At 61.2% G+C, this 15,808-nt stretch overlaps 1 protein-coding gene across 1 annotated transcript in view; it reads right to left on the bottom strand.

The window, feature by feature from the left end:
* Positions 1–15,808, bottom strand: part of CELSR1 (cadherin EGF LAG seven-pass G-type receptor 1) — a 131,853-nt gene that overhangs the window by 67,403 nt on the left and 48,642 nt on the right. Inside the window, exon 2 of the mRNA XM_032882764.1 lies at positions 10,817–11,455. Coding sequence (XP_032738655.1) covers positions 10,817–11,455 — 639 coding nt within the window. The remainder of the gene's footprint in view (positions 1–10,816; positions 11,456–15,808) is intronic.

The raw sequence follows: 15,808 nt of genomic DNA, 5'->3' as shown, positions 1-15,808 counted from the left end.
GTGTGATGGTCATGGCAGGACGGGAGCGGAGGGGCGGGTCTGGAAGCAAGAAGATGCTGATGGGAATTCAGACCAGCATCTGCCAACAGCCCGCTACGGAACTTGCCCTGGGGCTGCTCGGGGCTGGAGACAGTTGACAGGGTCCTGGCCAGCCAGGAGTGGGGGCACAGCCAGACGCGGAGACGCTCAGGACTGGAGGAGGGCTGGGGACGGGCCCCACGAGGGGGAGGGTGCGCACAAATTTGAGGACTTAAGTTGTTCGATAAACAGAATGACAATTCCCTTATAGTCTGAAGATCTAGCTAAGGGCTTCGAACTAGAAAAACGATAATTTCCAAAGGCAGCAAGGGGAGGGCACGCCGGGGGAGGCACGCTCCAGGCACCCTGAGGCCTGACGCTCGGGCAGGGCTGCAGATTGGTAAGGCCCATGGAGGACAGAGAGGCAGGAGAGGGCACCGGGCCCAGCAGCTCCGACATGAAATGGCTTTGGAGACAGGTCCTCGCACACAAGGACGTGGAACCTGACGGCAACCCCAGCCTGCCGACCTGTCCTCACAGCGGAGTTCGGGTCACAAAAGGGTCTTGCCCCTGAACAAAACGGACACGACCTGACGTGTGGTTCATGTCAGAAGCCTCAATCCCAGGAAAACACAGAGAGCAAGGGACAGGCGACGCATCAGGGTCTCTGAAAAAAGGGGAGGGGACATTGGAAATGCTTAAACCCCAGGAAAACTGGCTCATCCCTCCTTCCGCCCACCCAGGGCCTCAGCATTCCCCCACCCAGCATAGACAGACCTGTCTTGTCCCCAGCAGGCCCCCGACCAGTGCCTCAGTTTCCCCAGCTGTAAATGCCTCCCTGGAGGCAGGATTTCTGGGCCTTGCCCTGGAGCTATCCCTAGCCCCAGGGGGCTGACAGGGGCTGGTGTCAAGGTGAAAGGAGCGGATTCTGTCAAATTCTCAGCTGGGCACCCGGCCTGCTCTTCCTGCTGGTGCCTGTCAGTAACGGACTTCTCGGCACTGGAGGCCTCATCCGTCCGCCCCCCACAGCCCACCCCCACTCCCGCTCCGCTGTTTGACTTTTCTTACCTCCCAGTGACTGGCTCTGCCCTGGAGCCTCCTCCCCTAGGAGGCAAGGCTGCCAGAAAAGGCCTCTGCAAAGAGCACGGACACCTGCCAGCCCCCTCCCTGGCCCCCGCACCGGGAGGAAGGGGCAGCCGGAAGCCCCGACCACTGCAGGCTTGTCTGGGCTGGGCCTTCTCTGGGCCTTCTCAAATGACTTCATTATTGTCTCTGGAGCAATTTCCCAGAACCCCAGACACACCCATTTTTTAAAATATAAATAAAAAACTGCATTCCAGCAGGAAAGAAAAACGGGTCGGGCTTACCCACAGCTTCACTGACCAGAGTCACCCATGCACCGGAGGGCTGAAACCCGGCTGACCGGAAAGATCGGTGCGCATCGGAAACGCCTCGTGCTCAAAGCAGAAGGGCTCTGGCAGGCACACGGCCCAGCCAGTCCCAGCCAGCCGCAGGCCCCGCTGCACCTGAGGACCCCTCCTTTCAGGAAAGGGCTGCCCTCCCCACCCTCCGCCTCCTCATGCCCAAGAGGCCGTGGGGGGCACAGGCCGTAGGCAACCCTGAGGGCAGGTAACAGTGGCCCCCGAAAGTTATGTGCACGTCCTGATTACCAGAACCCAAGAACGCGGCCTTGCGCGGCAGAGATGCGATCACAGCAAGTCGCCTGGGACGAGCAGCCCCAGCGACCCCACGTCCTTATCACACGTGCAAGGACGGATGAAGGCAGACGCCAGGGGTGTGGCCCCTAGCCCAGGGCCACCCAGGCTACCGGGGGCTGCAGGAGACGAGGACCCTCCCCAGAGCCATCAGGAGAGACGTGACACCTTGATTTCAGAATTCTGGTCTCTAAAACCGTGAGAACACGCTCCTGCCCCTGAAAGGTCCCCAGGGAAGCCCCGGCGCCGATCCCAACCACACCAAGGGCACCGGCCAGATGCTCGCCTCCAGAGAAAGCTGCAGCCCATGAACTTTAGGGGACCAGGAGCTGCTGGTGGCAAAGTGGCCTCTGCCCCCCCAGGCCCTCGTGGTGGCCGTTGCTGGCAGCAGCCGAGGACCCAGGAGGCGCTGAAGGAACGTAACTCAGGTGAACTTCACCAAGTTGGGCTGCGCAGACTGGGGGGGGGGGGGGGGCCGGGGGAGGCCAACCAGAGGGCCCTGGATGCCATGGGGACCAGGGTCCACGTAGCTGACCACCAGCACCAAGTGCCCAGATCCCCATCTCAGCCCCTTCAACAAGGGCACCTCCAAACCCTCTGAAGCGAAGTCACGGTCCTTCTGAGTCAGGGGCTGGGCGCGGGGCGTGGGCTCAGAAGGATGCTGGTGGCGGCTTGGGAGGTGTGTCAGGACCCACAGTGAGGCGGAGCCTGGCAGAGGGTCCTCACTCAAGCCGCCTGGGCCCCGGCCCACCTCCCCTGGTCCTGGTGGGATACAGCTTTCCCAGAGCCCTGGGGACACCCACACCCTGAGAAGCCACAGTCCCCGTGGTGGGAACTTCAGGGCTCCCTGTGTGCCCATCTGGGGCTCTGTAGCTGCCTCTCTCCAGGTGCTGCGGTGGTGCTGGAGGGCAGGGCGGCACCTTGTGTCCTGGGTGTCCATCTGCGATATCTCTAAGATGACATCGTCAACACAGGACTATGATTTAGTCCTAATGACACAGAAACATCCGAGGGTGGGAGGGAGGCTGGGTGCGGGGAGGTCTCCTCAAGAGAGGGTATGCAGGTGGGGATGGGTGGGGATGGGTGGGGATGGGTGGGGCCCTGCCCCCAAGGGGGACAGAGGCACAGGACCCGCCCAGGCGGAGTGGTGAGTGGGGGAGGGTGGGAGGGCAAGGAGGGATGGAGGAGGGCTGAGGGTTGGGCAGGATCCCACTGGCTGTGGGGCAGAACCTGGCGGTGGAAGGGAGAGCTGGCCCCTGCGCGCCTTGAGGCTGGGAAGGGGGGTCCCCCCGCCACGTTATCGGTTTGTAGGGAAACCGAGCCAGTTTTCAAACAGCAAACGTGTCCAAACTCAGCTGGAATGCTGATGGAAACCTCCGTCCTACACACACAGCCGCTCAGCCCCTACAGAGTTCAAATTCCACTTCCCATGGGGTGCTGGGGAGGCGGGACAGTTCCTTGGGACAGATCGATGTCCAGAAAGAACCCATTTCCTTGACTCGTGGCTCGGAGTCAGCAAAAGTGTCCAAGAGCCTTGGTTAACACACCCTCCCCCCTCCAGCTGTGGCCGGGAGCTCCAGGTGAGCCCTGCCTTCCTGACCATCCGGCCCTGTGGCGGGGACAGCAGAGCACCGGCCGGCCGTCCACCCTGGGCAAAGGTCTCAGCTGTGGGCTACGGGGAATGGATGCCACCAGAAACTACTCTCCCTGGGGACATCTGGGGTTGCCACACTCAGGTCAGGGATGTAAGCCAGACTTCCCAGCAGCTCCTGATGGCCCTGGGCCCAGACCGGGGTGGTGGGGGTGCAGCTGACCCCCACGGGGGTGCTGCAGCAAAGGTCTTGTTCACCCATCCCTGCCACAGATGTCTGCTGACGGTTGAGTGGGGGTCAGGTGCTGCTGGGGGGGCAGGGGTGTCTCAACACAATGACCAAGACCCCAAGATGTCCATGTCCTGGGGTGCCCGGGGGGCTCAGTCGGTCGAGGACCCGTCATGATCTCAGGGTTATGAGATGGAGCCCGCATCAGGCTCCGTGCTCAGCAAGGAGGCGGCTTCTCTCCCTCTCTCCCCTTCTTCCTCTGAGAAAGGAGCCGAGGAGTTCAGGCCGATGCCGGATGCTGGAAAAGAAGATCCTCCCCGCAGCCTCCCAGAGGAGCCCTGAGAGAACAGACCCGCGGACAGCCACTGAACCCGCTCATTCGTGGGACCTGAGGTAGCTGTTGCAGGAGCCTGGCTGAGGGGAGACCAGGTGAGCCCAGCCTTTGTGGGCCCAGAGCCGCGTCCCCCTCCCACCGTGCAGTGTGACAGCACGGGGGGCTTTGGGCCTGCAGGAGGCACATCCCGGGCTGGTGGCTCGCTGCCATTGGATGTTGGACATGCTGTTTACACTTCCGCTCCTGACCAGCCTGTTGCCACGGCCGGCTCACCTGCCCGCCACGTGAGGCTGGCGGGGAGGCTCTCGGGCTGAGGTCCCTAAGAGGAAAACAAACCCCAGGAGGCTGCACCTGCCCAGGAAGGTCCTCTGGCCCCAGCGGACTCACGACAAGCAGGTTGGCAAGTGGGGGACACCACGGCCGATCACCAGCAGCCCGAAGCCTGTGGAATGGTGTCCCCGGCCCCAAATCATACACTCGACTCCTGAAACCCCCCGGCACCTGAGCAGCCGTGACCTTATTCAGAAACAGGTTCCTGCAGGCGCGATCAAGTTAAAACGAGACGACACTAGACGAGGGAGGACCCCAGCCTCTGCGCCGCTGTCCTTCAAGAGGCCACTGGGACGCAGACCAGCCCACACGCCGGGCGAGGGCCAGGGACAGCGCCAGGGACAGCGCCAGGGACAAGCGCCAAGGGCCACCTGAGGCACCGGAAGTGAAGAGGTGGGAAGGAGCCTCCCCTTGAGCCTCCAGAGGGCTGCGGCTGCCCCCACCTCGGTCCCGGACTGGGGCCTGCGCACCCGTGAGATGACAGGTTTCTGTGGCGTCCAGCCCCCCAGTGAGGGCTCCTTTGTGCGGGCGCCTGCAGGGAGCTGACAGGAGCCCACGGGGGCGCGCGGGGTCAGCCTGACTGACGACCGTCCTCGCCCCCTGCGGCCACGCAGCCGGGACAGGAGGACACTGCGAGTTCCATGAAGAACACGAGATTCCTGGCTAAATCTACCCTCGCCGCAGCCCCAGCGCGCGATTCTAAGAGAACAAAGTCGCCCAGGAGGGCAGCAACACGCAGCTATGCAGTAACCGTCCAAAGGAGGGCCGGGCGGCCACCCCGGGGTCTGCAGAAAGAGCCAAAGCGAGAGGGTGGGAGAGGCGGTCCCAGCGCACCCACAGGCCCGAAAACCACCGTTTCCTGAGGGCGAACTCTGTTCTTCTCAGGCGTTTCCTGACAGGCCAGGCCATGATTCTCACTCTGAATAACCAGGAACCCTCCGGTTTAAGGACCAAACCGGCCTCGCGGATGGCTCCGAGGGGGGCCTCTAACCAAGGGGACCGCGGCCGGCACTGGCGAGCCCCCCACCCTGCGCTGTGTGGGTGCCCCCCACCACCAGCACATAGGCGCGGGGTCCCGGCCTGGGACGGTGCCGCCCTTTCGTGTGTCATGTGATGACCACAGGGTCAGGACGCCAACAAGAGAATTCAAGATAAAATATGTGGTTGGAGTGACGTGTGTTTTTCTAACAACAGAATCTGAGAGGGGCCAGAATTGATTTTAAACGTTTTTCTTAGCAGAAAAGGTCATTAGGTTTTTATACCAACAGTTTCTTTGGCCTTGAACTTTTTCAGAATGCCCTGGCCCTGGACAGCTCCCCACAGGGGATAGGGTCCCCAGCCCCGGGGGGTCAGCATGGGGACAGTCAGGACCCCTGGCCCTGGGGGGCGGCAGCACAGGGGGGACAGTCAGGACCCCCAGCCCTGGGGGCACCAGCATGGGGGACAGGTCCCCAGAAGGCCCGCTCTCAGGAAAACTGGGACATTCCACCCAGGAGTGGTTAGCACAAAAAGCCAGCATCACTGAGACTCTCCTAAGTGGCCACTGACCCACTGACCCCCAGAGCAGGCTAACTGTCAGCAGAGGAGCCCCCACTATGATGCCATGTCCACAGTCCGGACACCGAAGCCCAGGGAGGGCCACGGGCCTCCTGCTGCGCGGCAAAGCTGTTCTCCGGGACTCGCTGAATCACCCTGTGATTCCAGTCAGGCGGCCCCGGGGTCTAACGTCACCAGGACCCTAAGCATAAGACGCGGCCACGGCAACAGCGGAGGGGCACCCTGATGGTCCCCGTCTGGGTGTGGCCGCCGCCAGGCCTCCCTCCACAGGAGACCCTGCCCCCGCCCCCAGAGATATCAAAGTTGTCGCCTTCTCAGGAATGCACCCCGGGGCCCGACGTTCACCTGGGACCATAAACCACCCGCCAGGGCCCCATGAGAAGACACTCGTGCGTGAGAAGCCCGGGAGCGAGTGCCGGCCCACAGCAGTGCGGCAAGAACACGCGCTTGGCCAGGCGTCCCGCCAGCAGGGCAGAGTCATAAGCACCTTGGTGCCCTCCCCCGCCCCGAGAAGGGACTCTCCTGTCCACTCCAGCTCAGTGACAGAAGCAGCAAGGGCACTGCTTTGAGCACAATACAGGAGGAATCCCTAGGACGTCTTCTCTGGCCTCCACGGACGAACGGGCTGGACCCCGTCACCTGTGCACAGGTACCGATTAAGCACGTTCTGTGTGCCCGGTATTGAGGAGGGAGCAGGTGGCACCAGGCAGACAGGGGGGTCGGGGCTGTGACGAGGGGCACAGACGCGGGGGAAGGTGCGCTCCCCGTGCCAGTCCTCAGTGACAGCAGCCGTGTCTCCGGAAGGCCAATGAAGGGCCATCGGAGACATGGCGGACCTGGGCCACCGACTGTGCATGAGAGCAGAGGGGCCCTGGGAAGGCTTAAGCAGCACAGACATGACCCAGGGCACCTGTCACCGGCCTCTCGGGGCACTCCACAGAGAGCAGCTCGCAGGGCGGGAGACGCAGGGTGAGCCCCCCCCTCCCCACTCCAGGGGCAGTGACTCCCGGGTGCGTTGGAGAGAAGGGGACAGGACATGGAGGCACAATTGTCGGGTTGTGCTGGCTGATTAATCATGGGGGGCACGAGGGGTTTATCTCCTGTGAGCCCAGGGAGGAGGGGCAGGGGGTGGGCGAGCCTGGCCTGGGCAGCACAGGAGCTCAGGATGGAGCTCCCCAGGCCCCCCACCCCGCTCTCCCACTTGGTGATCTGAAAACTGGATGACGATGGTCCCACACCTCATGGGGCTGTCAGAGACATGGGGCAAGGGCCAGGCTGCTACACTCCGTCTGTGCCACCGTCATAGCCACCGTCGGTGAGCATCACCCTGTCAGCAGGTGAGAGAATGAGGAGGGGACAAACACAGAGACAACAACACCAGGACTCGGAGTCAGGCCCTGGTTTAATCAGGTCCAGTATCTCTGGGAAGGAAGAGCATCCTGCCCGGGCAGTGGGTTGATGGCCTCTCCAGGTGGCTGGCCTGTTTGGCGTCATTGCCCTCCCTGCCACCCGTCATTGTGCTGCACAGTGAACCCTCCATGCACTGCACGTGGGAGGCACTTCCTACAAGAAGCTGGGACACACCTGCCAGAAGGGCCAGGTCACAGCCCGGCCACCCCAAGTCCAGAGGGTGGACGAGCCAGAGCCCAGAAGCAGAGCACTGGGCTGGCATCCTGGGTCCCCGTGCAGCCAGCAGCCGTGGGCGCCCCTGACCCAGCACACACTTGCCAGGGGGACGGCTCTGTGCGGGGCCGTCCTGGGTGCTGAGCGGCGCTGGGCAGCACACCTGGCGTTCTCCCGCCTGCCCCAAACATGCCCTCGGGGGGCACCTGGGTGGTGAACTGCACTGAGCATTCTCCAGATTTCGGCTCAGACCACGAGCAGGGTGGTGGGATCGAGCCCGGTGTCGGGCGCCACGCTCAGTGCGGGGTCTCCTTGGGATTCTCCCTCTCCCTCTGCCCCTCCATGCTCATGCTTTCTCTCTCTCTCTCTCTCTCTCAAATCAATAAATAAAATCTTAAAAAAAAATGTCCTCGGGTAGTGCCAAATGTCCCTGGGGGCAGAACCCCCCTGGTCAGAACCACTAGATACTGCTCCATTCTGCACCTGAGTCACCCCACTAATAGACAGGCCTGTTGCCGAGGCAGGACTCGGTATACCAAATGTGGAATCATCTAGAACAGCACAGCACACAGAAGGCTCAGGACCGTTAGCAGCAAGTTACCACTGCCCTGAGAGGCACAGAAATAAGGGAATCTCTACCCAACATGACAGCAGAGCCACTGACCCATAAACACGGCACCGAGGAAGTCGGGAAACCTTCCAAAACCTTCACAGGGCAGGGGAGAGCTCGTTGGGCGGCATCTGCGGGGCTCAGCAGGAACCCAGGAGAAGGCATGCACAACACGGTCCGCCATCCTGTCCTGCTCCTCCGGGAGCGGGGCCGGGCTCTCCTGCGACGACGGTGCTCCCATCCCTGGGGCTCTGAGCCCGGCATGGATTTAAGAAAAACGCAGGAGAACCGCCAGGGATATTCTGCTGACTCAAGAGCCTCGCCTGAGATTAAAAGACACCCTCCTTCGCGCAGCCCGTCTCCTGTCCGACGGCGGCACACAGGAAGCCGGGGTCTTCCGGGGGCCTTGGGCCGAGTCCAGCTTCCCCGCTGCGGCTGGGGCTCGGCTTACCGGGGAGCAGGTAACAAAACCCTCGCGACGACAGGCCCGCCTTCAGCACCAGCAAATGAGCGCAATTACCGCCCGCAAGAGAAGGAGGGCTTCAAAGGGAGACAGGGAGACCCCGAGGAAGGGGCACTGAGGAAAAGCAATCAGGCTGAGCCTGTCTTATCTCCGAGGGAAACACGTGATGATTTTAGGGCCAGAGACACTCAAATGACACCCCTGCCCCTCATGGCATCTCAGCGGGTCTCCTGGTGATGACACACCGGGCCATTCGCGGTCATTATTTCTCCAGCAATGACTCCCGTGATGAAAACATCCTGTCCACCCAGCGGCTCGAACCCTCTTAGGAGGGAATCAAGGGTCCACAAGTCCCCAGCAGCCTCGGTTTTCCCAGCCCAGACACAGCCCCACACTTACGTCCAGGACCTCTGGAACCCAGGCCTGCTGTGGCCCCCAAGGTGAAGTTGATCTCCGGGACCAACTCAGACCCCACCCTAGGCCTCCGCCAGCATGTGGAGGGTGCCTGAGGGGCTGTCCCCTTCCTGGTCCCCATCGCCACCTGTCTCGACCCCGAAGAGGGCCAGCTGCACAGACAACCATGGGTGGCCCACCCAGCTGGGCAGGGGCAAGTCTGATGTGTGCACTGGGTAGGTGTACAGTAGGCACTCAATTAATACTTACGGAGCAAGGGAGTAACTGCACACCGGCTGTGTCCCCGGAGCACCCCAGCGTCTGGGGCCACAGCTTCTCCATCAGAAGCAGGAGTCACAGGAGGAAGCACTCTCCTGGTCGAGGCCACGTGCAGGGGAGGGGACAGGGGACAGCCCCTCACAGGGGGGGCTGCTGCATCACCAGCCGCTGGCATGCCCGTCAGCCACTGCATAAGAGGCCAAGAGGCCAGCTCACCGCAGTGAACGGGGAAGGAGAGGCGGGCACCTGCCACCACCACGTGGCGAAGCTCCACAGAGCTCCCACGGCAACTCGGGGCAGGGAGGAGCCAGGGAGACGGGGAGCTCGGTCCTGGCCTCGCAGCACAACCAGAGCCCCAACTACGTCGGCAGGAAGTAGGGGGGCCAGGGGTCTCCTTAGCCTTCCTTCCCCACTCACCACCACGCCCTGGCATAGCCAGGAGTTCAGGGCTACAACTCAGGGAGACAGTGGGGGAGACACCTCTGGGCCCCAGAGGGACAGACAGACGGACAGCCCGCCCCAGACGGGCGGGGGAGGGGAGGACACGGGGACGGCAATCAGGTGCCTTTCTCGCCGCACCACTGGATTGCGGCCAGTCAGGGGCTCAGACCCAGCAAGCTGGGGCGTGCACCCCCATCTCCCCCGGCTGCCAACACGCCTCTCCCTCCTCTTCCGATGCAGAACACGTGAACAGCCATCGTCTCACTCTGTGCCCCCCACCCCACTCTCTTCCTGCTTCATAAACAGCAGCTAATACCCTACATCCCTGTTCTAAGCCCGAGAACTGTGTCCCGTCCCACACGAGCGGACGACGTCTCGGCTGTGGATACCGAACAGCACAGCCGAGGCCACGGTCCGCACGGGAATCACAGTGCCCACGCGTGAGGTCCCACGGGATCCCAGACAGCCTTCCCGAACGCCAGGCTGCTCACCGCAGGGCCCCTGGAAATGTCTCTCTCAAACGGGCCAAAATCTTATGTGACCCGCGATGGAAGGCCAAGGCAAGGTTGTGCATTTCTGTACTGCTCTGCCTCCATGTTTCCAAAAATAATCGTCAGCTGCCTCTGGAGCAGAGGCAGGTGCATCCTTGCACCTGGCCAGGACGTCTCCAGGCAGGAGCCCCTTCAAGGCGAAGATGAGTCATCTCCACGGGGACAACAGGGCGTGAACGACGAACCCCGTCTCTCCAGACCCAAAGGATTCCCGGCTCCCCCGGGGACAGTACGCATAAGGACCAATTAACCTGAAAGCCGGAATCAAGCCCTTCCGGTCTGAAGCCACTTAGAGTAGCGCATGCCACGTCACGTGTGCGGGTTTTTAGGTGGCCCTCACTCTGTCATCTTCCTCACCAAGAGGGTGACTCCAGGGGCGCCTGGGGGGCTCAGTCCATTAAGCGTCTGCCTTCGGCTCAGGCCGTGCTCTCAGGATCCTGGGATCGAACTCCTCATCGGGCTCCCTGCTCAGAGGGACGCCTGCCTTTCCCTCTACCTCCCCCTGCTCGTGCTCTCTCTCTTTCTGACAAAAAAATAAAATCTTAATTAAAAAAAAAAAAAAGAGGGCGAGTCCAATCACGCGGGGTCCACGGCGACCTCGGGGCATTTGGCAGGAAACCCGCCGCCCGCCCGCGTGCCACGAAGGAGATGCCGCCCCCCATCCCCCCGGGAGCCCGCGTACCCGTGAAGTCCTCCAGACACTCGCAGGTGTAGCCGCCCTCGCGGCTGTGGCAGCGGCCGTGGGCGCCGCAGGGGCTGGAGTAGCAGAGGTCGATCTCCGTCTCGCAGTAGTCGCCCGTGAAGCCGGGCGGGCAGCGGCAGCGCAGCCCGGTGATGGGGTGGATGGGCCGGAAGAGCACGGTCGTGGAGCTGATGAAGGGCGCCGAGCTGTCGAACTTGAGCACCGACACGCACTTCATGTAGTTCTCGCAAGGCTCGCGCAGGCAGATGTTGTCGTCGAAGGGCAGCACGCGCTGGGCGGACACGGCTGTCAGCAGCGTCCGATTCAGGTAGATCTGCTCCTGCAGGTCCTCCGACGGGAAGAACTTGTCGCGGACGCCACCGGGGAGCAAGGCCGAGAAGGTCACGTTCAGGATGTTGGCGCTGACGTCCGTGTCATTCTGGATGTTGAAGACGAAGACGTCGTCCTTGGTGGTGGACAGCACCGTGGCCACGCCCTCCACGAACAGGGACAGCAGCGGGGAGAGGAACTTCTCCTGCGACATGTTCTCCAGACGGACGGTGATGCTGTTGGTCAGCATGTCGTCCGTGATGATGGTGACCCGTAGGGTGCAGAGCGCGGCCACGCTGTGGACGCCATCTGTGGACACAGGGGATCGGGGTCACTCGGGGTCCTGAGCCCCTCCAGTCCCACCTGGAAACAGCCTCGGATGCATTCAGTGTGGCAGAGGCGAGCCCAAGCCTCCCCAAGCCCCACGTTCTGCCCCACCAGTGACCTCCCCCTTAACCGCTGCTTTCCAGCCCCCGTTCTCCCTCCACACCTGACTTCCCAAAGCACAGTTCCCACTGAGTCTGCCTTGCTCAAAGGAACCCCATGGGCCCCCCAACCACTCAGCAGGACATCCCAGGACCACCCACAACCCAGCCCCGTGCCACCCGAGCCCCCCACCTCATACGCTTTGCTCTAGACCCATGGGGACACTGAGCCCCATCTGCCACCTCTGTAGCTGTTCCAGACATTAGAAGAAAGACCCCACTCTGATCCCACCCAGCCCCACCCAGCTCAGACCCCACAGTGTCCAGGAGGGCGCCATCCAGGTAGACCCTGGTCTGCAACACACTGACAGCGTGTCTTCCCTTGGCTCTACTCTATGCTTCCCTATGAGCCCCGCACGGAGGAGACGCTCAGCGAATGCTGCTTTAGAAAGACACACATGAGACGAGGTGCGCCCGCACCGACAGAGGTAAGCGAACCCCGCATCGAGGTAGGTAGGGCTGTGAGGCCAGAAAGGGCACATCATCCGGGTTGCGCTATGGAGCACAGCATCGGTTCTGAGCCCAGCCTCAGGGGAGCTGTCCGAGGGCCGGCCACGGGGGCTCTCCCAGCATAGCTCTAGGCTAGTACCATTAGCCTCCCCAGCACCCGGCCAGGTGCAGTCACCACGCCCAGGGGGCCTTCACCTGCCTCCCAGGCCTCACCCCCAATGTGCTACGGGTCCCTGAGAAAAACCTGGCAAGTTCTGGCTGGGCTTGGTTTCTCCGTCCCTGCAGCTTTGCCAAATCCTCCCATCTACTCCCACAATGTGCTCCCAGCCGGTGCCCCTCACGAGTGCACCCCCAGCTCCATGGGGCACAGAGCCATCTGTGTAGGCCAGTGAGCCCTGGGGGGACCCCCTCCTACCCTCTTGTAACTCGCAGCCTTGGGGTGCTTCCCCAGAGCACAGGAGCCACGCAGGGACCCTACCCCACTTGTTTCTGGAAAACCAGGATGACTGAGAAGGCAAGTCACACGGTGAAACCCGGTGGCCACCTTGTCCCTGTGGCCCTAGCACAGTCCCCACAAAGCCCCAAATCATTTGGGACAGACGCACCGAAGCTTGTGGACACTGGGAATGTTTCTCTCAGCCACTGGAGCACCACACGCCCCTTCAGGAGGGACCTGAGTCACCAAACTTGTCCCAACAACAAGAAAAACATAAGTGCCCCCGAGTCACAGTATTTCCGGGTACCCCCTCTGATGGCCACAGCAGACCCGAGATCCTCAGATGCAGAGAAAACCGGCATCCCCCACTTCACAGCTGGAGGGGGCCCAGCTTCCGCTCCACTGACAGCAGCCCGGCTCGGGAGCATGGGCACAGGGCGCTCTGCCGCTGGTCCAGCTCATCCTCATGAAAACCCAACAGGGCCGAATTTAGAAAGTGGAAGTGGGCCCGGCGTCACCTCGGTGTGGAGAGCCCTCAAGGGAAGGGCACACTCTGCCTACAACCTCTTTAGAGCCGCAACTGAGCGGAGTTGGCAGCTCACATTCAAAGGGCCTGGGGCCGCCACAGTCAGGAGAAGTAAATTAAGGCAAGAAGTGGCAAAGCATGTTGTGGCACGGCGCCGTCCTTTCCTTCCCTCCCCCACACAGGCCATTCCCCTCCCTGGAATGGGGGCTGACCTGGAGCTGCCTCGGTTTCCTCCCACCATGGTCCTCACTTAGGCATCTCAAAATGCCCACCTCATCCCGCCAGGCCCCTGGGGCCACCAGTGGCTTCCAGAAAAAAACCCACACTTCGTACTGCATCTGGGGGTCCTATGTGATCTCCCTGCCCCAGGGCCTTTTTTTTTTTTTTTTTAAGATTTATTTATTTATTTATTTATTTATTTATTTGTCAGACATCACAAGTAGGCAGAGAGGCAGGCAGGGAGAGTGGGGAAGCAGGTTCCCTGCTGAGCAAAGAGCCCGATGTGGGGCTCGATCCCAGGATCATGACCTGAGCCGAAGGCAGAGGCTTTAACCCACTGAGCCACCCAGGTGCCCCTCACTGCCCCAGGGCTTTTGCACACCTTATCTTCTGCCCAGCGTGCTGACCTCCTTGTCGGCTGGTGGGTACTCCCTCAGTCATCAGGGTCCCGTCACAGGGGCCCTCCATGTTCCCCCATCCACACTCTGCCACATCCCTACTTTCCTGCTCAGGAGGGGCATGACCTGACTGTGTTTACGTGTCTCCCCTGTGAGCCCATGAGGACTGAGAACCTTCAGGTCTCATTCCTGCTGTACCAGCTGCTGGCACTCAGAAGTGGCCAGATAAACATTCATGGGAGGGGGCACGCAAGGAGGGAGGGCGCAAGGAAGAACGAGGGTTTCCACTGGCATCTCTTTAACCCCAAGACGGACATCACACACACAGCATCTGGGTCTCAATTTGCCACGTAAGCTAATTTTTTGGTGATGTCTGTCTTTCTTTCCTTCTTCCCACGGCCCATGATAATAATACAGGATACAGGGTAGTGTCTGCCTACTTCCCGATGCCAGCTGTTATGAAACACCCTTGTCATCTTCAACCACCGTCCCGCAGGCTGCTAGGAGGGCACCGCACGGAGGAACGCCCGGGAGCAGGGAGCCGCATTCCAGGGACAGACCGCTCCCCTCGGGGACAAAGCACCAACACATTAACTCAGGTTGGACACGCGAGAAAACAGAACACCCCTCTTGCTAGGACTCTGACCGCCAACCTCCTTCAGACCTGCGATCATCCTGGACACCCCAGGTCCTGGGGAGATGATGGCTTCGCTTTGAACCTGCATCACTCAGGCGGATCTCTGGGCCTCCACAGGCACACGCCCAACTGCCCATCCTCGGGGGCCACGGAAACACCGCAGCTGTCCCCAACATGGGGCGCTGTGTGTCCCCACCACGGCAGTGACAGTGAGGCAGATCTGACGACGTGATGCTAGGGGAAGAGTGAGCTGCTTCTTCCCACAGACAAGAAAATGCGTTTGTGCACGAGCCCTAGAGCTATCGGCAAGTAAGCGAACACGTGCGAGGGTGAGGGGTCCTGCTTGCGTCCCTGCGTTTGTTTCCGATACGCGTTTATTTGAGAACAGTGTCGGTTTTTTGTTTTTTTTTTATTTGACAGAGAGATCACAAGTAGGCAGAGAGGCAGGCAGAGAGAGAGAGGGGGAAGCAGACTCCCTGACAAGCTGAGAGCCCGATGCGGGGCTCGATCCCAGGACCCTGAGATCATGACCTGAGCCGAAGGCAGAGGCTTAACCCACTGAGCCACCCAGGCGCCCCGAGAACAGTGTCAGTTTTACAGAAGTATCACGAGACAGTACGGAGCTCCCACATACTCAGCATCATGTTCCCCCTACTATGGACAGAATCACGTTAGTTCCCTAGTTTTCCCTGCTGCCCTTGTCCTGGTCCAGGACCCCTTCAAGGACCCCACACGACAGCCGTCACGTCCTCTTAGCTCCGCCCTTGCGGGACAGCTTCCCAAACAGCCCTTGCTTTGATGACCTTGACAGTTCAGAGGAGTGCTGTCACTTTGCTGCTATTTAGGTGACTTTTACTTTCCCCTCTAGACCTTCCTGCACCATTTTATTTCATGCAGTGTTTATCCCTGAAGAGCCCATTTTCATTCTAGAAGACGCAGAGCTCGCCTGGGGCTCTGCCCATAAGCAAGAGCCACAAACCAGCTTGGAGGTGCCCCCAAATCAGACCAGTGAGATTTCCACTGCTTTCTTTAGAAAGGTGAGTCACCTCGTTGTCCCCAGGTCACAGGAGGAGAGAGACAGAACAGTCCCACCACGGTGGCGGGACGTCCACCAGCAGGTGCTTCCCGCAAAGCCACAGATACTGCGAGTGAAAGTTTGCTCCGTGGGTCTTCACAGAGGCCATCCCACGACCTTGTCCCTGGTGGGGGGCCCACCCCTGGGACACTGCAGGGAGAGGTCCCACTGCGGCCTCCAAGGAGCTGGGAGCCTGCGTGGTGCCAACGCGACCCCAGAAGGAGGCGGGAAGGTGGGTGTCCTGGAGGGATGGAGGTCATCAGTTGGAGAGGAAACACCTTCTCGGCACAAAAAACAAAAAAGAGGGCACCTGGGCAGCTCAGTCAGTTAAGCATCTGTCTTCAGCTTGGTTCATGATCCTCGGGTCCTGGGATCGAGTCCCACACCAGGCTCCGTGCTCAGCAGGGAGTCTGCTTCTCCCTCTCCCTCTGCTCCT

The sequence above is a fragment of the Lontra canadensis genome, unplaced genomic scaffold, assembly GCF_010015895.1.
Source record: "Lontra canadensis isolate GAN:19392208 unplaced genomic scaffold, GSC_riverotter_1.0 scaffold84, whole genome shotgun sequence".
Classification (NCBI taxonomy): Eukaryota; Metazoa; Chordata; class Mammalia; order Carnivora; family Mustelidae; genus Lontra; species Lontra canadensis.
The sequence above is the reverse complement of the archived record's forward strand: the minus strand, read 5'-3'. Positions and strand labels throughout refer to the sequence as shown.